General features: G+C 37.4%; 1 protein-coding gene across 1 annotated transcript in view; it reads left to right on the forward strand.

Annotated features, from left to right (window-relative positions):
- Positions 1–22,632, forward strand: part of ZPLD1 (zona pellucida like domain containing 1) — a 62,456-nt gene that overhangs the window by 35,549 nt on the left and 4,275 nt on the right. Inside the window, exons 4-9 of the mRNA XM_061134155.1 lie at positions 2,076–2,257; positions 4,407–4,479; positions 8,958–9,055; positions 11,222–11,302; positions 15,030–15,201; positions 17,449–17,557. Of these exons, the coding sequence (XP_060990138.1) occupies positions 2,076–2,257; positions 4,407–4,479; positions 8,958–9,055; positions 11,222–11,302; positions 15,030–15,201; positions 17,449–17,557 (715 nt within the window). The remainder of the gene's footprint in view (positions 1–2,075; positions 2,258–4,406; positions 4,480–8,957; positions 9,056–11,221; positions 11,303–15,029; positions 15,202–17,448; positions 17,558–22,632) is intronic.

Here is a 22,632-nt window from a genome sequence, read left to right on the forward strand (position 1 = left end):
CTCTGTCCATGGTGATTCTCTAGGCAAGAATACTGGAATGGGTTGCCATGCTCTCTTCCAGGGCATCCTCCCAACCCAGGGATCCAACCCAGGTCTCCCACATTGCAGTTGGATTCTTTACCAGCTGAGCCACCAAGGAAGCCTAAGAATACTGGATTCGATAGCCTATCCCTTCTCCAGAGGATCTTTCTGACCCAGGAATCAAACCAGGGTCTCCTGCGTTGCAGGTGGATTCTTTACCATCTGAGCTATAAGGAAGCCCAACTGTGAGCCTAGTGCTTCCCAATAACATGTATGATGTCAATTTAACCCAAACAATATTTCTTCAGAAAAACCCTTCATCTAGTTATAGACTTGAAAAACATCTATAACTATGGTAACATATTTTAAGGCCTCAATTTTTGAAAGCCTTCCTTCTTTGACTTATTCTAGATATTTCAGATTTGGAATTGCACTTTAAATGTTTGCATTTTATATTAACTTTTTAATTAAGATATTAACATATAATAAAATCAGTGGCAGAGGATGAAATGCTTAGATAGTATCAACAACTCAATGGACATGAATCTGAGCAAACTCCAGGAGACAGTGAAGGACATGGAAGCCTGGTGTGCTGCAGTCCATGGGGTAGCAAAGAGTTGGACATGACTTAGTGACTGAACAACAACAATAAAATCATTTGTGTTAAGTGTAAAAAAAAATATTGACAATTCCTGAAATGGTGGTTATTACATTTTAGTGGAATTGGAGAATCCAATGAAAACTAATCAGTCCAAGGAGAATACACACATGGACAATATTTTTGTATAAATTCTAGGAGTTCATGATCCCTCTGCAGCATCCCTGTGAACTGTTGCCCTGAAAGGAGATGAGAATCTCCATGTACCACAGAGGAAGACCCTAAGGAGATTGACTATCAGAAAATTTGTGACCGTCATTCATTTGTTTAAAATTTATCTCAAGGGCCTCAGGATGCTGGTGTCACTGAGCTATGCTGAAGGGACAAAGGCAAATAAGGCCTAGAGGGTCCCCTGCCTGCAAAGAGCTCTGATTATGGATGGAAGTGTGCTGAGTCAGACCACTCATGCACTTTGACTGCTTCTGTGAGACAGAAAGTATGGGGGAGTTGGGAGAAGTTCCCGAGGAAGATGAGACCCAGGGGAGAAGTAGGATATATTGTGGTGAAGAGGGCCAGTGAGGAGGCAGGGGTAAGCACAAATGCCAGAGCAACAAGGGCCTTGGTGCTGGGGCTTTACTAACCAAGAATGGGAGCCTGGAGATATGAAGCTAACGTTGAAAACAAGATCGTACTAACAGGGGGCTTTTAGTCCAGGCCATGGAATTTGGCTTTCCCCATGAGTATTTTCAAATTACTTGCTCTTGCACAACAAGTAACATATAGTTTCTCTCCTTTCTTATTTATGAAATATGAGTAAACCATCTCTGGTAATATGAAGCTTTATTTATTTAAAAGAAACATATGAGTCAGATAGAGAAAGACAAATATGATACTGCTTATATGTTGATCTAAAAAAAATGTTACAAATGAACTTTATGTGCAAAACAGAAATAGAGTTACAGATGTAGAAAATAAACTTATAGCTACCAAGGGGGAAAGTGGCAAGGGAGAGAAAAATTGGGAGACTGGGATTGACATATGCCTGCTACTATATATAAGATAGATAACTAATAAGAATCTACTGTATAGCACGGGGGACTCTACTCAATACTCTGAAATGATCTACATGGGAATAATATCTAAAAAAGAGTCAATATATGTATAATTGATTCAATTTGCTGTATCACAGAAACTAACACACTGTATACTAACATTGTAAATCAACTATACTTCAATAAAAATTCATTTAAAAAATGAAATCACCCTCTTAATGAGAGGAAAAAAGACATATGATCACTTATAACTAGAATTATGTGTGTATAATATCAAAATTATGTCATGTCATAGTTGCAACAGACCCTGGAAATGATCTGACCTAATGTTTTATTTTGCATATGAAATGCCTAGATTTATATGAAACTATTTAATCACTGAGCTTGACCTACAATTCTAACAGGTATCCACAGTTCCTGGAGTCAGTGCTTACGGAAATGCAACTTCAGTACAAATAGGAAATATTTCAGGATATATTGATACTCCAGACCCACCAACAATCATCAGCTATCTACCTGGGCTTCTTTACAAATTTAGCTGTAGTTATCCATTGGAATACCTGGTTAATAATACCCAACTTGCTTCGTAAGTGGCATTTTATTCTTACTTTCTCATGTGGTCTTTTTATTTGGGTCATTGTTATCCTTGAGGAACTTACAAAGATATTAATAGCAGGATTTGTTGAGAAAGTTAGACTGAATCTAATGGAAACTGTATATGATCTTATGCATCTATCTACTTATCCATCTATAACTATTATTGTTTTGAAGAACATCAACAGTTCAGTTTTAGTCTTTTCCCTAAATTAAAACCAGCTCACGTTAGTCAAATATCTGCCTTTGGTTCTCTTGGCTCCCTTCAGAACCGCCCAGGAACCCAAGAGCCTGGGGGCTCATGCAGTCCAGAGGACCTGTCCTATTTCCAGTGCGTAGATCATTTGGTCACTATGTTGTTGGGTCCTGCTTGGGTTCAGTCTCTGCGTATGTGCTCACAGTTGGGCTGCTGCCCCAGAATCTGAGGTCTCCATGCCTCCCGCTGAGGTGTCCCCTGCACAGATGCTGATGATTCTCAGCAAATGTGGTATCACTCATAGCCAAAGAGCTTCAGACATGGATTCATTGCCTTTTGTTTAGGTATGCATTCATTGAGGCTTCCCAGGTGGCTCAGTGGTAAAGAATCCACCTGCCAAGCAGGAGATGCAGGCTTAAAATCTCTGGGTCAGGAAGATCCCCTGGAGGAGGAAACGGTAATCCTCTCCTGTTGCCATGGGAAATCCCATGTTCAGAGGAACCTGGCAGGCTACAGTCCATGGGATCTCAAAGAGTCGTGTCAGACTTAGCGACTACACCACTACCACATTCATTCATTACTCCCAAGGCCCACACTCCAAGATGTGTTTACATCCATATTGCAATATAATCGTATGGATTTGTGAAACATTTTTGTCAAAATGGGGTGATTGAATAAAAACTTTCCCCTGTCAGTTGTAGGGTTTTCTCTCACGAAAGTAAAGTTGTTTAATCTCGGTCACAAAGGAACATGGAGGACACATTTTGCTTCAGTTTAAAAAATATTCATAGATAATTTAATGGTACAGTTATGATAAACAACTTGGTCAAAAGCAAGATTTCGATGCAGAAAACAAGAAAAGAAAGGCCGTGACTCAAAAAGAAGCAGGTGCAGAGAGAAATAGGTCATAGTCTTTCACTCTGCTCCCCTCAACTTCCTCACTAAATTAATTTCTGAACTTCAATGCACATGGATATGCATTCATTTAAATGGGACTTCCCTGATAGCTCAGTTGGTGAATAATCTGCCTGCAATGCAGGAGACCCTCGATTCCTGGGAGGGAAGATCTGCTGGAGAAGGGAAAAAGCTACCCACTCCAGCATTCTGGCTCGGAGAACTAGTCCATGGGGTAGCAAAGAGTTGGACAGGACTGAGCAACTTTCATTTTCATTGCTGCTTCCCTGATGACTCAGTTGGCAAAGAATTCCCTTCTGCAGTGCAGGATACTCCAGGTCGATTCCTGGGTTGGGAAGATCCCCTGGAGAAGGGAAAAGCTACCCACTCAAGTATTCTGGCCTGGAGAACTAGTCCATGGGGTCGCAAAGAGTCAGAGAGGACTAAGCAGCTTTCACTTTTGGAGAAGGAAATGGCAACCCACTCCAGTATTCTTGCCTGGAAAATCCCATGGATGGAGGAGGCTGGTGGGCTACAGTCCATGGGGTTTCAAAGAGTTGGACAGGACTGAGTGACTTCACTTTCATTTTTTCTTTATTCAACAAATATTTATTATACACCTAATATGTACCATGCAAAGTTCTAACAGTGAAAAAAGTAAAAAAATTCCTGGTCTCATGAAGCTTATACAGAAATGGAATTGATGAAAATGTATTCGCATTAAATTCAGACTTTATTGGAACAAATTTTTTTTCCTGCAAGTCTCATATATGTAATAAAAATGTAAAAAAAATATTCCTCTGTAAATGAAAAGATCAGAAAGAGGTTTGCCTTTATTTAATCCCTCTTGCTTTTTGGTTATTTGTCTGTTCAGTGATTTAAACAATATGCCCATTCCAGACCTAGTTACGTCAGGATTGCTCAAGAGTTTTGGTGCCTTGAATCTAACATTAAAGTGTGACTGAAGCTGTTACTTTATTTATTTATTTTTTTTTGAAGCTGTTACTTTAAAAATCTCATCAGTGCCTTCCTTTTCCTCAATCTATTTTAGGTCCTCAGCTGCCATTTCTGTGAGGGAGAACAATGGTACATTTGTCAGCACTTTGAACCTGCTCCTTTATAATGTAAGTTGATGGTCGAAGGATGTTATTATTTTTTCTAACTGATCTGAGGAGCCATTTATGTGAATGGCTTTCCTATAAAAATCCACCAAAATTTACATTAGCACTGTTATACTTTGGAAATGTTTCTTCATCTTCATCACCATTTTCAAATATCTTAGTGATAAAGGTACGCTAACAACTCCATTATTTTCCAGAAGTTGATAAATGATTTAAATTTTACTGCACATATGTGATTCTGTGTAGTTACTCCAAGTGTCTATCTACATTAATATGTATATATTTATTTGTGTGTGTGTGTGTGTAAACATAGTCAGGGTCAAGAATTTGGAAATAATATATTTGTGATAAAAAGATAGGAAAAGTCCAAAAGATACTTCATTTGAAGGCAAGATACTTGGTGTTCAATGTGTTAACATTTCCAGTGTGGGTTTTGACTGTTGTCAATTCTGTCATATCTGAAACACTTTGGGTTTGACTACATAGTATTGTCTAAACTTTTGTGATATAAATATTGACAGTGGCAGCAAAATGTGAAAAATATATGAATTTCTATTTATAACTCTAACATTAATCCCCCAAATGATATTTTCATGTTGATTAAAAATTTTATTCATACATTTTAAATGCCTGATTTAAATATCAATTTTTCAATATATCAACCAACATTTTTGTAAATTATGAATCTGATTTTTACATTATTATTCATGTCATCATGGCACTGAGTTATAATTCATGCAACTGATTTAAAAGTCAGTGCTTTATACTTTGCATATAATGAGCTATAAATATTGTAGTAGGACATTTTCCAAAGGCATTTAAAAAATCATGTTTATAAGTTTGTAGTCTGACACCACAGAGTTCTAAACAACAAATTAAAATGTGTTGGAATGAAGATTGCCTTTCTGTCATTTCTAAACTTTCTTCTGCAAGGAGAAGCTGCCAAGATCCTTGGTTTTACAATACTCAGCAAATATGTGCCAATATTCATTCCTAATATGACTAGATATTTATTATTGTTGTAAGCAATATTTTTAAATTGGAAAGTTTCTCTCTGTTAATTTATATGTGTAATCTCCCTGAGGTAGAATTGTGATGATTGCCCTGGATTCAATATTATTTGTTACAATTGACTGAAGCAAAGATGAGAATTCCTGTTCTTAAAAGAGTGAAAAATATACTCACATGACATTTAAGGATACCACTATTTTCTGTGAAATTAAGCTATTCTTTCTGTAGAAAAGCAGAAAATAAAAATTTTGAAGTGTGGACTTGAGGAGAGCTTTGCTATTAAGCTCTTTCCTTTATCATTAGAAATAGTATAGCGGTCCTGTTGCTAAACTAGACCTAATCCTTCAAAGAGTTCCTAGAATCTTAGTGTCAAATAAAAGCCTATAATTTGATGATAACCTAAGATTTTAATTTGATAGTTAAACAGTAATCATTTGACATGACTAAACAAAATACATAGTATCAAAATCATTCTCATTTTTAGCCAATTTGCAATGATATTACTAAATGGTTGAATTAACACATTGAAATTTAAAATTTGCTTACCAAACAGTTATCTGGTAAAACTCAACCACTTCCCTACAGACTCATTGTTTTTGTTTTGTCTTTTTTTTTTTTAATCAGCAAACTGTTTTTTTAGAGCAGTTTTCGGTTTATAGAAAAATTGATCTAAAAGTACAGAGAATTCCTACAGACCTCCAGGGCCTACATACAGCTTCCTTTATTACCTACACCTTGCATTATGGGGCATGTGGCATGTTGCTTATAATTTATGAGCCAATGTTGATATATTAAGTAATTTTCGTAGTTTACATCTAGGTTAATGCTTCATGTTACATATCCTATGGGTTTTGAAAACTGTGCATGATCTGTGTCCGTTATTATATTATCATACAGAAGGGTTTCAATGCCTCAAACTAATTTTTTAACTTGACACCATTGTAGTATTTTGCCATCTTTCAGGACATTAAAAAGACTAGCAATTTATACTGGAAAAAATTTTTGTTATTGTTCAGTCACTAAGTCATGTCTGACTCTTTGCGACCCCATGGACAGCAGCCTGCCAGGGTTCCCCCTCCTTTACTATCTCCCGGAGTTTGCTCAAATTCATGTCCATTGAGTTAGCGATTCCATCCAATCATCATCCTCTGTTGCCCCCTTCTCTTCCTGCCCTCAATCTTTCCCAGCATCAGGGTCTTTTTCAACGACTTGGCTCTTCAAATCAGGTGGCCAAAGTATTGGAGCTTCAACTTCAGCAGCAGTCCTTCCAATGAATATTTTTACTTGATTTCCTTTAGGATTGACTGGTTTGATCTTCTTGCTTTCTGAGGGACTCTCAAGAATCTTCTCCAGCATCACCATTTGAAAGCATCAATTCTTTGGTGCTCAGCCTTCTTTCCGGTCCAACTTTCACATCTGTACATGACTTCTGAAAAAACTATAGTTTTAACTAAACAGACCTTTGGTATATTTTAATGAATTTATCCAAAACCATATTTATTATTTGTTTGGAACTCTAACACTTAGGTACCCAAATGTGATTTATTGCAGCATTTCAAACTAAGTATTATGTTACAACCATTCGGGGCCATATTTTCCTATTTTATATGCAAAAGTTTTGATTTCTAACCCTTGGGAATTATGAAAAGTTATATTACATACCTACTACTCTTATTCTGTGGTTAACTATTTGAAAAAGAAAAGTTGTACTGAATATGGATTCAGTACAATTATTTCTGTGTGTTATGGGATTCAGTGAATGTGCTTAGGAAAATTTTACTTGTAAAAAATAATGACATCTATTGATTTTGTGATTTCAATATGTACAGTTTACCTCGAGTTGACCTTGGCCCTTATTCTTGCATAGTATAAATAGATTAGTTTTCTTCTCTGTGGCAATTATGCTAGGATGATTTTGAATTTGAATTGCACCTAGGTAATAGTGTCTTCTGAGCAGATAAACAGAGTAAATCTAAAACTGGGATATGGTAATTATGAATTATTTTTAAAGTTGAAGAAGAAATCTAAAATGAATATAATTGATTTTAGGGACAATATTTACTAACAGGAGTAAGGCAACTATACAAAATAAAATCTAAACATTACTGTTTAGAAGAGGTTTAGGAGAAAAAGGTGATAATTAAGATTAAGCCATAGCTGAGTCATATCATTTGCAAATGACTTTGTAGTATAATATTTGTAAAAAAATGAAGTAAGATCCTTTGGGACAATACCGATGCAAGTACAAGATGAATGAGCCATAATAGTCGATGAAGTGTGTATAACTTGAAGAAGCTGGAAAAGGGATCCAGGAAGAGAATTAATTAAAAATACTACCTATGAGAAATGGTAGAGGAGCTTTTATCATTTATCACAGAAATATAGAAAATAAGTACAGCATATAATCCCTCACTTATCAGGCTTTATTTGGGAATGAAATGTTCCACATGAATGCAACTCTTTCAAAAGTGAAGCATCCAAGTTATTATTGTTTTAAGTTTCAAAATTCAGTATCTGTTCTTTCTTCCCAGCCTTCTGAAACAAAGTGAGCTCTGTATTCTGCCTTTACTTGATGATATTGAGATTTCATTAAATATTTCCCTTTGCTGCAAAAGAGCTTTATCTTCACAGTTACTAAATTTGGGGGAAACAATTTGCCTCCATGCTAAATGATTTGACAACTTAGATTTTGAGAAGTTTTTTCTTTATTCTTCATTTTTTTTTTTCTGCTTTTCTTTACTACCAATTTCTAATTTGCTGCCATAATCTACTGTAGATTGGGGAATTATATAAATAAGCTCTGTAGAATTGGTCTAAACTAAGGGTAAAAGGTAGAAATGAAGTAAGTCCTAAGACATCCTTCTATAAGTCCTCACCACGTTATCTAGTACAGGAATTCCATGGCATGCATTTTTGACAACTTGGAGAGCATACTGGTCCCTTTTTTGTTTTTGTTTTCAATTAAATTCTGGTAATTTTAAATTGTGAGATAAGGGACTTTGGGTTAATAAGAGATTATTAAAAGTATAAAGATTTACAACTCCAGTAGCAAAGGGCTTAAACTGAAGCAGATATAATTTAAATAAACTGAATATTAGCTACTAATATAATTTAAATAAATGAAATATGAATTTAAATAGACTGAATAGTTGAATATTAGCCAAACTAAATACTAACTTCTTACTAGTAACCATTGCATATAATTTAAATACACTGAACATTCATCATCATAAATGATAAACTATGGACATGAAAAGATTTATGCATGGAAGTGAGTTTGTTACTTGGATATGATTTAAGAACAGTTCTGCCAAAAACTAGAGGATTAACTAGGTCGTTTTTGGAGTTAGTTCAGTAAATTTATGTTGATTTGCTCTCTCTTTTTTTTAATAGGACATTATTGTCTTAAGTAAACATGCTGTTGTTGGGAAGGCAATGATGGATTAATTGCTTATTTTTTTTATTATTAGGACTCGACCTACAATCAGCAGTTAATTATCCCGAGTATAGGACTACCTTTGAAAACCAAAGTATTTGCAGCTGTGCAAGCCACTAACCTGGATGGCAGGTATTTTCAAGCTCCTGTCTTTTGTTGGTTAGAACATTTTGGCCGCCTAAAGCCTGATGAGTCTTAAAGTCAGCTCATTCACTTAAAAAAAATATTGTCATTGCCACACCATCTAGGAATGCCTAATTAATATACCTGCCTCTTGAGAAACCTGTATGCAGGTCAGGAAGCAACAGTTAGAACTGGACATGGAACAACAGCCTGGTTCCAAATAGGAAAAGGAGTACGTCAAGGCTGTATGTTGTCACCCTGCTTATTTAACTTATATGCAGAGAACATCATGAGAAATGCTGGGCTGGAAGAAGCACAAGTTGGAATCAAGACTGCCGGGAGAAATATCAATAACCTCAGATATGCAGATGACACCACCTTTATGGCAGAAAGTGAAGAGGAACTAAAAAGCCTCTTGATGAAAGTGAAAGAGGAGAGTGAAAAAGTTGACTTAAAGCTCAACATTCAGAAAACTAAGACCATGGCATCTGGTCCCATCACCTCATGGGAAATAGATGGGGAAACAGTGGAAACAGTGGCTGATTTTATTTTTCTGGGCTCCAAAATCACTGCAGATGTTGATTGCACATGAAATTAAAAGATGCTTACTCCTTGGAAGGAAAGTTATGACCAACCTAGATAGCATATTAAAAAGCAGAGACATCACTTTGTCAACAAAGCTCTGTCTGGTCAAGTCTATGTTTTTCCAGTGGTCATGTATGGATGTGAGAGTTGGACTATAAAGAAAGCTGAGCGCTGAAGAATTGATGCTTTTGAACTGTGATGTTGGAGAAGACTCTTGAGAGTTCCTTGGACTGCAAGGAGATCCAACCAGTCCATCCAATCAGTCTTGGGTGTGCACTGGAAGGACTGATGTTGAAGTTGAAACTCCAATACTTTGGCCACCTGATGTGAAGAGCTGACTCATTTGAAAAGACTCTGATGCTGGGAAAGATTGAGGGCAGGCAGAGAAGGGTACGACAGAAGATGAGATGGTTGGATGGCATCACTGACTCAATCGACATGGGTTTGGGTGGACTCCGGGAGTTGGTGATGGACTGGGAGGCCTGGGGTGCTGCGATTCATGGGGTCTCAAAGAGTCAGACACGACTGAGCGACTGAACTGAACTGAATAAATAGAAATAAACTGCAAGGATGAAAGAGTGACACTTTAAGTCATTAACTGGAAAATAACATTTCTTCCCTTAAAGAAGGAGAGGTAGTGACTGGAAGAGGGCATGGGGAGAGCTCTGGGGATACCAGAATATTCTGGTTTTTCATCTGAAAGATGATTAGTCAGATACAGTAATTTTGTGAACACGTGGCCTGTATATTTTCTATGTGTGTGTGTCCCTGCATGCTCAATTGCTCTAGTCGTGTCTGACTCTTTGTGACCCCATGGACTGTAGCCCACCAGGCTCCTCTGTTCATGGGATTCTCCAGGAAAGAATACTGGAATGGATTGCCATGCCCTCCTCCAAGGGATCTTCCTGACCCAGGAATCACACCTGCGTCTCCTGCATTTTCTGCTCTACAGGTGGATTCTTTATTGCTGAGCCACAGGGGAAGCCCTCCTATGTGTGTGTTAATATTCAATAAATGTTTATTTAAAAAAACAAAAGGACTCTGGCCCACAACTATATATAACAATCCCCAGAAACATCTCTGCAAAATAACCAAATTAGTTATTTTGTCTGATTCTTAGAAAATCCAGAATGATCAAAATTGAAACGAAATTCAAAAGTAAAGATACATTTCTGCCTTAATGAAAAATTGTAACATGTATGTGATTTATTTTGGGTTTCTCATTTATTATTATTTAAACTTTGCATCCTGAAGAGATTGGTGCTCTTGAGAAATTTGATTCTACTTTGTCTTCTCCCTTTTTGTCTTCTTGGCATTTCTGTTCTTGGTTTTATGTGATACTTGATGTGCGATGGCAGTTTGTTGCAGACTTTTAAACACTCTGAGTTTAGGAAAACATTTTATTAAACAAGAAGTCTCAGGAAATAATTAGTTAAAAAACCATATTCCTATATTACTATAAATATATACTATATTAATATAAAACTATATTACTCCAGTAAGATGTTTGTGAATATCTACTTCCTTTGGGTTAATAACTAATATCCAAAGGAGACTCTGACTCTCGATTATTCTTCCTTTTCCCTGCAGATGGAATGTCTTAATGGATTATTGCTACACAACCCCATCAGGGAACCCAAATGATGATACTCGATATGATCTCTTCCTTAGGTAGGTGGCTAAGTCTTGTATTGAAAGCAATAATTCAATTGTAGATAATTCCAATAGAAAACTGAAGACAGATAGATGAATTATAAGGTACTTTTACAGCTTATAAATTTAAAGTTTTACATTCTGAACAAAAATTAAAATATAGTTGAAAGTGTAAAAGTGGAGAACAGTTTTCAACATGAAATGCTGAAAAGGTTATTATTGGATGAAAGTTACCAGTAAGTTTGGCACATCAAAGATGTTTTATTCATGTTTAGGTCACATGGGAATATTTCATTGTCTTAGGAAAAGCATGGTTAGGAGATTATTGGCAATAAGAGAAAGGCAGTGACTATTTTTATGAAACTAGACTGTCTCATGGTATGTCAAAAGGAGAGTAAAATTAAAGTAATGGTGTAGATAATTTAGACCCCATAATGCTTTTCTTCATTTATCAGCATTTAAAATGAAAACCTACCACCCTTTTTTTTTTTTAATCAGATCCAATAACTTTGACTTCATTCCCCAATAGACAGTGATAGAGTGAATGTAATCTACATTTGGGAAAAAGGGACATTGATCATAAAAACATTCAGTCATCCTAGTTCCTTTTCAGCGTTTTTATCTGACAGGAGAACAGACTTGAGAGTCAAGCAATGGCTTCTCATCATGCCTATAAAATGCAGTTGGCTCTGATCACTGCTGCTTATTGACACATGATGGGAATAGTATGATGGGAAATCAAAAGAATAAATTTTATTGGTTAATCGAGGTTAAGGTGCTACCCAGAGGGTATGATCAAACTGACACTCATCCTATTGCAGGAAGTGCTCATTTGGTTAACATTTTTGGGAAACAATATCCTTAAAAACAATCCTTAAAAGATTTCATATCTTTTGATTCTACATTTGTAAATTAGGAAGCATATTCTAAAGTATTTATCATCTTCTTATCTATCAGTGCTATTTAGAATAGGGAAAATAGGAACCAACTGCGTGTTCAGCAGCAAGGAAATGGGTAGGTGAATTATGGAGAACCAGCAAGTTGAGAGCTCACATAGGCATTATAGTCATACAAAGATATTTATAAAATAGAAAAAAAGACTGGTTCTATTTTATCTCTTCCCCTTCTGTCTTCTTGATATTCCTGTCTTTATAAATATGTGGTTCTTTACCATTTAAATGTATTAAAATTTGAAATGAAAGAATCAGCATACACAATTGTACAATTGACCTTATTTATGGGACTGCAAGGAGATCCAACCAGTCCATCCTAAAGGAGATCAGTCCTGGGTGTTCATTGGAAGGACTGATGCTGAAGCTGAAACTCCAGTACTTTGGCCACCTCATGCGAAGAGTTGACTCATTGGAAAAGACCCTGATGCTGGGAGGGAGGAGGGGAAGGGGACAACAGAGGATGAGATGGTTGGATGGCATCACCGACTTGATGGACATGAGTTTGAGTCAACTCTGGGAGTTGGTGATGGACAGGGAGGCCTGGCATGCTGCAGTTCATGGGGTTGCAAAGAGTCGGACACGACTGAGCGACTGAACTGACTGACTGATATATTATAGAAAAGAATGTAAGGAAATATTAATACATCAAAAGATTCACCATGGTTATGGATGCACAGTGAGATTGTGGATCATTTTGCTTTGACGTTTTTGTTTTTCTATAATCTATAGAAATTTCACAATTTCTATAATCATTGCATATTATAGTCTGGAATATGATCGTTAGACTTCTAGTATGACTATGGTTTCAGCTTAGTTCTTCTTTCAGTTTTCTTCCTGGAAACTATAGAGTCTGAAATGGGTCCCCAGATGACATTTTCAGTGAGATTAGGAGGAAAAGAAAACCTAGAAATTACAAAATATTTGTTAGTGTTGATAAAATTAGTTAATAAGATCAAGACATACAGTATAGGAAAAGGCTGGGAGGAAGTGGTGTGGGACGAGGTGGCAGGAGAAGTGGGGAGAAAAGTGAATGCTGAGGGTCCCAGTGCCGCAGAACCTAGAAAGAGCCCGGAGAAATGCACACCTACAAGGACAGAGAATCATAAGATAACTGAAGCGAGAAAAAACAGGTGAACAAAAAATTCATAAAATACAAAAGAAAGGAGGAAATCTACAAGGAAATGAGAAGGATATGATACTACCAGATGTTGCAGTTAATAGACACTCTAGAGTTATTAAGAAGTATGATATTATGTGAGGCTAGACAAGTAGATAAAAATTTACAATATTCAGTTGAAAATAGATCCAAAGCATGGTAATTTATTAGGTGATAGACTGTGATGATATGCAAATCAGTGGGATTGACAGAGATTTTTAAAAACAGTGCAGGACAGTAGATAATCATAAGAAAAATAAAATATGAGATCTGTACTTTGCTCATTATACCATGATAAACTTTAAATGGATTATTAATTTAAATGTAAAAAGTACAGCTTTAAAAATGGTGGGAGAGAAGATGCAAAATATCATTAGAACTTTGAAGTATGGAAAATCATCGTTAGCCCACATATGAGAAGCCATAAAATAAAATATTTAAAATTAAATTATATAAAAATAAAATTTCTCACACATATACACACAGGCACACACACAGTGAGGACTGTCCAAAGCCAAACAACAAAGTAAAACAATTTGCAATTTATGTAACAAACAAGGAACCACATTTCTTAAAAACCAAGGATTTAAAGGAAGCAGAAAGGAAAGGCCAATAATACAATTAAAATTTGGGCAAAGAACATAAACAAATTTCAGATAAAGAAATACAAATGGCTCTCATATATATGAAAAGTGCAGATATTTATTCATACTAACAAAATGGTGAAATAATATTACATGATGATGGTTTACTGTCCCTGTCAAATAGAGAATAATCCAGAATTTTATGCATGTACTTTGTTGATGTAGCTCTGAGGGAAATTAAGTATTTTTATACGTTACTGGGGCAGTACAAAATGTAGCAATACTTATATACAGGGCAATATGGCAAAGTCTGTTGAATGATCCTTACAGACATATTGTGTAGATAACCCAGCACACTTTCCAAATGATGTATTGTGAGACTGTTCATTATTACTTTGTAAAATTCAAAAGATTCAAAACAAGCAAGGGTATATACATGGGACACAGGTTGAGTCAAGTCAGGCACATGTGTGTGATGAAATAGTATACAACTGTGAGAAAAGATGGAGACTCTATTTCTATTGATACAGGGAGATCTCTAAGTTACATTGTTAAACTTCAAAAAGGCAAGATACAAAACAATATAGAGAGTTTGCTATGATTTGTTTAAGAAGAGGGGAACATTGAGAATATGTGCTTCTGTTTCTATTTGCATGTGTCCTGTGAGACTACAGTAACACCTGAGATCACCTCAGGCAGGCTTGTGTGTGGCGTGGAAGGGCATGGACAAAAGATGCAGAGAGAGATGTTTTACTTTGTGTATTTTATGCTGTTTGGGTTTTTCAACCTCTAAGAGTATGATTCCTCTAAAATTTGGCAGAAATATCATAATCATAAACTGATTTGTTTAAATTTTATGATCTATGTCACTCCTACATATCTGTTGAATTAGCTTATTTTCCTATTACAAATCTGTAACACAGCACAATTTTGTTAGCTCTTAATGTAATGGGCGCTGGGGAAACCCTCTTAATATTGCAGAAATTAATGTACGAGTCATGGTGGGTTGGTACTTTCCAGTATTAATTGTTTTCACTTTCTCTACCACGCAGCTGTGACAAAGATCCTCAAACTACCATCATTGAAAACGGTAGAAGCCAGCGGGGCCGCTTTTCTTTTGAGGTGTTCCGATTTGTGAAGCACAAGAATCAGAAGATGTCTACTGTCTTCCTGCACTGCGTCACCAAGCTCTGCAGAGCTGATGACTGTCCCTTCCTCATGCCAGTAGGTTTTTGATGACTTTATTCTGAACTGTTGTGTTAATCTAAGCTGAAGGTTATCAAGTGTTAGGAACTTATTTCTACATAGAAAGTGAATATGCATCAGGTCAGATAGTTTGAAGTACAATTTTTTTCATTCATCCAGTAAAGGTGTATTGAATACCTACTTTGTGCCAAGCATTATACTGGGAATACAGAGATGCGTGCCTGAATTCTGAATTTAATTAGCTTATCTGTTAGGAGCATGAGATAGTCAAGGAATAAAATATGACAAAATGTTATGATGCAAAGGCAGACATATATATGTGCTGTAGCAAAAGGCCCTATTCATCATTGTGAGAGAGATGAAACAGAAGATGAGAGACTTGATGGAAGAGATGTGATTTTGGAGACAGAGACACTCTACACCAAAGGATGGTCAAAGCAGAGACCCAAGAAACAGAGTAATCTGCGAACTTCCAGTCTCAGTAGGGCTATGGAGCAGATCAGAGGATGATGGGAAAACCTGTGGTAGGGGCAGGACTGGCGCTAGAAAGCTTCCCAGGGCCAGGGAATCCCTGGTATTAAAAGTTAAAAACTATAAAAGATGTGGATCTGTACTATATATGTGTTAATCACTCAGTCATGTTACCTCTGCAATCCCATGGGCTGTAGCCCACTAGGCTCCTCTGTCCATAGAGTTCTCCAGGCAAAAATACTGGAGTGAGTAGCCATTTCCCTTTTCAGGGGATCTTCCCTATCCAGGGATTGAAACCTGGGTCTCCAGCATTGCAGGCAGATTCTTTACTGTCTGAGCCACTGGGGAAGCCACTAAAGTATACACCCATTTACCAGTGAAGAAATAAAATTCTATTTCTGACAGGCCCCCTAGGGTCATACCAATATTAACATGGATTAAGTAATGGCAATCCACTCTGGTATTCTTGCCTGGAAAATTCCCTTGGCAGAGGAGCCTGGTGGGCTACAGTCCATAGGGCTGCAGAGTTGGACATGGCTAAGTGACTGAGAATACACACACAGATGCAATATTAACCTGAGAAAAATGCAGTCATGTTTTTTGATTTAAAATAGCTTTAATGTCTGTATAGTCAAAGCTATGGTTTTTTCAGTAGTCATGTATGAATGTGAGAGCTGAGCGCTGAAGAGTTGATGCTTTTTGAACTGTGGTGTTGGAGAAGACTCTTGCAAGTTCCTTGGACAGCAAGGAGATCAAACCAGTCAATCCTAAAGGAAATCAATCCTGGCTATTCATTGGAGGGACTGATGCTGAAGCTGAAGCTCCAATACTTTGGCCACCTGATTCAAAGAGCTGACTCATTAGAAAAGACTGTGATGCTGGGAAAGATTGAAGGCAGGAGAAGAGGATGACAGAGGACAAGATGGTTGGTTGGCATCACTAACTTAATGGGCATGAGTTTGAGCAAGCTCTGGGAGATGGTAAGAGACAAGGGAAGCCGTGTGTGCTGCAGTCCACGGGGTCACAAAGAGTTGGACATGACTGAGTGACTGAGCAACAGAAAGCTTTAGTGTGTTTATATGTGTGCTCTGCTGCTGCTGCTAAGTCGCTTCAGTCGTGTCCAATTCTGTGGGACCCCATAGACGGCAGCCCACCAGGCTCCCCTGTCCCTGGGATTCTCCAGGGAAGAACACTGAAGTGGGTTGCCATTTCCTTCTCCAGTGCATGAAGGCGAAAAGTGAAAGTGAAGTCGCTCAGTCGTGTCCGACTCTTAGCGACCCCATGGACTGCAGCCCACCAGGCTCCTCCATCCATGGGATTTTCCAGGCAAGAGTACTGCAGAGGGTTGCCATTTCCTTCTCCAATATGTGTGCTCAAATTCATGTATTTCTTTACAATCATTGATTATATTCATTCTGTATCAGGTGGGGTTAAAGGAAGAGTCTGCATTTCCTTGGCTCTGTGCTGACCAGTTTTTCAGGGAAAAGTTTATTAAAGGCTTGAGAGAAATAAAAGTAGAAAAGTTTGATAAACACATCTCTTTTTCAGGAGAGCTGTTGAGCTATGTAAATTAATGAGGTGATGCACAATTATATCAGAAGGAAATAAGAAATGTGGCCCAAGTCAGGATGAGAAACACTGTAGCAGTTATATGCAAAGTAATTAAACGCACAGAAGTAAATGAATAAAATTAAACATGTGGTATCTCTTCTGAAAGAATCTGCTTTCCAAATGGCCATAAAGAAACACTTTTGTGCCAGTGTGGAATTTCACTTGTTTTCATTAACTCCTTAGGCTTGTGGCCACAGAGAAAGACGAGATGTGGGGAGGAGGACCACTCTGAGTCCCCAGAGTACTTCTGGAAACGCCGTTCTCTCTGCGGGTCCTATCATTACTCGGAGTGGTAAGAGTGCGCCTCCTTTTGTGTGTAGTAACAGACGGTTCCAAAATGGCTTGTTCTTTGGCTTATAAGCATAACTCAAAATAGTTCCTAAACAGCATTAATTAACTGTGAGACAAGATACATTTCTAGACAACTTTAATTTCATGGTAGTTTCCTTTTTATTCAACTTACTCACAAAGGGCAGTATTGTTTTTTTTACCACATTTCCCTTCATATAGACACACACGCGCATGCACACACACACACACAGACAGTAGGCTGCTGGACATGTTTCATTTGCCCAACCGGATCTGCTCTGCCCCTCTCTGACCTAAAATACTTGTCTCTGTGAGCTGCATCCACTGGATGGTTCCCTTGCCAAGTGTAGTTTCTGGTTGGACTAGACCGATAGGTGGCGCTGTCAGAAGATGGGTGTGAGGTTCACATGGCTCCCATCAGACAAGTCTCCATTCAACCACTCTCTCAGAGTTCTGGAATCCCTCCCTTTAACCCACAGTCCTGGTAACTTGACTTTCTCTTGTGAATTCCCTCCATCTTTGTAAAGTGAGTGAAGTGAAAATCGCTCAGTCGTGTCCTACTCTTTGCGACCCCATGGACTGTCCATGGAATTTTCCGGGTCAGAAGACTGGAGTGGGTAGCCTTTCCCTTCTCCAGGGGATCTTCCCAACCTAGGGATCAAACCCAGGTCTCCCACATTGCAGGCGGATTTTTTACCAGCTGAGCCTTGAGGGAAGCCCAAGAACACTGGAGTGGGTAGCCGAGCCCTTCTCCAGGGGATCTTCCCAACCCAGGAGTCAAACCAGGGTCTGCCGCATTGCGGGCGGATTCTTTACCAACTGAGCAATCAGGGAAGCCCCCATCGTTATAAACCGTCCTATTAAATCTCCTTAAATTACCAGTTTGGATACTAATTGCTTCCTTCCAGGATCCTGAATAGTTAGTTTGTAAATACCGGTACCAGCACACACATCTGTGCTCTTTTCTCTAATGGCCACGGCTGTTCATACAATACATTCTCATATATACAAATATCTGTGCATGCGTGTCCATACACAGACACATCCACTTACACACACTCTCCAAAGGGATACTGCTTTTATCAATGTGAACCCAGACATCCAGAATTAGTTGGATCAGGAGTCCCCAACCTCTGGGATCTAATGCCTGATGTAGATCTGAGGTAAAGCTGATAGAATAATAATAAAAATTAAGTACACAATAAATGTATTTCTCCTGACTCATGCAGAAACCATGCTCCTACCCCAACCATGGTCCATGGAAAAATTGTCTTCAACGAAACTGGTCCTTGGTGCCAAAATTCTGGGGACTGCTGAGTTGGCTAAAACAGACATGCATTATAAACAACACACACTGAAGTCTGAACGACTGGTTTTAGTTCAGCTTATGTCCTAATAAGATGTAGCACTTGGCATTTTACTTCACTTCTCTGGGCAAATGTTTCTTTATTTCTTTATTTTTAAAGTAAAAGGTTTGAAAAAGTAGATTTTCAGATTCTGTCTAACGCTATTGTTCTAAATTTGTCTAAAAACAAAAATGGAGTTCTGATTTGGATTATATGGTAGTCACTTTTCCCTATTTTACATTAGGCATAGGCTATTATTATGTTTCAATTATATTATCTTTACCTTTTCTCCCATACCTCCTATCCCACAGTGAAAAGAAAGTTTCATCTGAAAGAGATAATTAGGCAAAAGGTCATTTGGTTCTGAAAAATCAAGATAATTGCTTTCATTATTTACTTCTTTGTGTTTGTGTAGACATATTAGTAATAAAAAAAAACTAATAGGCCATTTAAAATGCATAAATTTATTAGATATAAAATTTCAAACTTAGTTCATCCTCCTTGATAATTTGGAATATTTTGAATGCTTTGAAAATGACTGGTTTGTGGTTTGTCAGAGGCCCAATTCTTATCTCTAGCTGTCAGAAATAGCTCATAGAATTATACTGCATGGAAACTCAGTTCTTATTGCCAATAATTATGAATGCTTTTGAGTAGGCACAATGAAAAATATTCTTACTTCCATAGAGCATTTCAGTTTGTTGTAAGAAAAGAACCTTGAAAGTCATATCTCTCTGTGCATGTTGAGATGTAGGAAAGTGGATGACTTTCCTTATTAACCTCCTTGTTTCTTTCTTACATGGATCAAATCAAACTACCTATAACAAATTTTAAATAATTTGCAATTATAATAGAGGGCTTCTTTGGTGGCTCAGTGGTAAAAAATCCTCCTGCAATGCAGGAGACCCAGTTTCAGTCCCTGGGTTGGAGGAAGAAATGTCAACCCATTTCAGTATTCTTGACTGGAGAATCCCATGGACAGAGAAGCCTGGCAGACTATAGTCCATAGGGTCTCAAAGAGTTGAACATGACTAAGTGACTAACACTTTCACTTTCGGTATAATATGATTTTAAAAACAGACCAAAATTATTCAGATATCCCAATCCCAGTAGCAGTTTCTATTCCTGCTGTAGCTAACCAGCTATCCAGGCTTATAAGTTTCATCCATATCATGTCTAGTCATCCAAAATGTCTATGTTAAAACCTCAAAGAACTAATGCTTTTGATAACAGTACATCTGATGTCATGCCTGAATTTCTTCCTTTCCAATTGAGACTTGTTTCCACCTCAAAGATGACATTTATTTCCCAAAGCACTAAGGTTGTCTCTTAGTCACCTTGGTCTCTCCACTGGTACACCCCCACAGGATCATGTTTAAACTTCATTTCTCTCTCACTCTCTGTGGATTTATTTCTCATGACTTTGATAAATAACAGTAGGATGGTCTTTATTTGGATATCACGGTGGCCTCACTACCTAGAGGACCATGTGTAATAATGTTTTTGCTATAATACTATAATATCCTTACAATTAAAAAACACATGTAAACACATGTAAAAAACTCCATGTAAACACAACTCTGGAGAAGGAAATGGCAACCTACTCTAGTATTCTTGCCTGAAAAATCCTATGGATAGAGGAGCCTGGTGGGCTACAGCACATGAGGTTGCAAAAGAGTCAGACATGACTTAGCAACTAAACAACAAACATGACTCAGAAATCAAGCCATATCCATTCATAGGCAAATTCTATATAAATTAAATGTCCAGTTTAATGAGCAGGGCTACCTTATTCGCTTAGTTTCACTTTATTTTTACCGTAGTTCAGCTAGAATTTCTCTCTGCAGATCCTGTGGCTGATTTTCAAAAACAAGTCTAATTTCAGGCATGATTTCCTCACTTCAGAGTTCTCTGATACTTGGAATTTTTGCTCTGTTTACTCACTGAACCACTCCTTCCTGTAGACATCTGGCTTGGGTCAAGTTTAAAAAGTTGTTAAACCTCAGTACTTCCATTTTGTTTTTATTTTAATGAAATCAAGTCCATTCTGATTATTTTTTACCCAATATTGTTTGTTAGCTGGTTTAGAAAAATATATACATCCTCAGAATTCAAAATCCTCAAAGTTCATGAAATGTTCTTATTTTAGGCTCTGAAAGGCTATAATTATTTGGTAGGGAAACGCTTATCATGGGGTACAATTCTGGAAATTTAAAGGTACAATTACTGAAAAGCATTAGTACTAATTTTTAAAAAAATATAGATTCCCGTGGAGAAGTCCAAGCCAAACTCTTGTTAAACTAGTGTCATTGAGTTTCATGGATAGGGAATAATTCACTCTAGCCTATTTATTTAGTCCCTGCATGGACAGCAACTCTTCTAGGAACTGGAAATTAAGCAGAGAAGAGGTCACAGCCTTTGCCCTCGGGGATCTTAGAATTCAAAGGTAGAGATGAAGTGGCTGCTCCATGACACAGTGGAGAGTAAACTCAACTTGAAATATGTGGTTTATTTTATCACATAGGTAATCGAAGACTTTAAAAAAAATAGTTTGCTTGTGCTAAGAAAGGAGAATATTCATTCTGTTATATCTTTGTGCGGATGTTCACGTTTTCCGTTTATTTCAGCTACTTATCTGAGAGAGAAGCAGAGAATGACGATCTGTCTGCCACATCTGGCTTTTAAGCAGCTGTGGTATTGCTGCTACCCCTTTCCTGCTATGAGTCCTCAGCTAGCTATATGCTTTTTGAAGATCTCACCAGGTTTAGACTTCCAATCTGGTCAAATTTCATCAGATGACTTTTAGTGTAGATGTGTGCAAGACCAAGTTGGTGTGAGAAAAAATAACTGAAGTGTGTGGTGATAGAAAGTTCCTGGAAAATCACTACCACCTCTTTCTAGACAGAGCTTTGATTTTTCCCTTACTTGCAATGATCCTAACACTGCAGGATGCCAGGAAACAGCAGATAACAGATAACCCTATTCTCTCTAACCTTATTTAGTTATCAAGTACAGTTGCAAACAGTATCCAAATATTACACATTCTGATTTCAGCCACCTGCCAAAGGCAGGATGCTTTCAGGTTTTCAGAGCCCTGGAACCTGCAGCTGATGTAGCTCATTTGGCACTTTTGTGCCCACATGGAGATTTTGTCCACATCCAAGTCCTTGTGGGTGACAGCTGGAATGTTGTTCTTACAAAAGTGCTGGTAGTAACGTAAAAGAGGAGGGGATATTCTGATTTCTTCTGTTAATCTGAAAGTGCAGAAAATAGGTCATTACAGTCATGGAACTTTTGCTTAATTTGAGATATATAGGAGGAAGCTTTTTACTCTTTAATAAAAACCTTTTTTTTTTTTAAAGAGTAAATAAATGTAATTCCTAAACAAAGAATAACTTTTAGAAAGGAATTTTAGAGCATTAGATATTCTCTTCCATATCCTGGTGAGGCATCTTGTTTTGGGAAAGGGGCACACAGATCTTTTGGATCAATTAATCACAGTGTGCACATTCTGTTTCCATGAGAAGCAGTTGTCCTTGTAGGACAGTGTTAGTTGGAGGTTAGGATTTTGCTAAACATGTCTCATAATGAAAACTGGTAATTTTTTTCTTTTTGTCCCATAGCAATGCATTACACCATTCTAAAGAATAGTATGAATGAATGCTCTATTTATTTTGGACATTGTACTTCAGGATCAGTGGAACCATCATTT

This window comes from Dama dama, chromosome 31 (genome assembly GCF_033118175.1).
Source record: "Dama dama isolate Ldn47 chromosome 31, ASM3311817v1, whole genome shotgun sequence".
Lineage (NCBI taxonomy): Eukaryota > Metazoa > Chordata > Mammalia > Artiodactyla > Cervidae > Dama > Dama dama.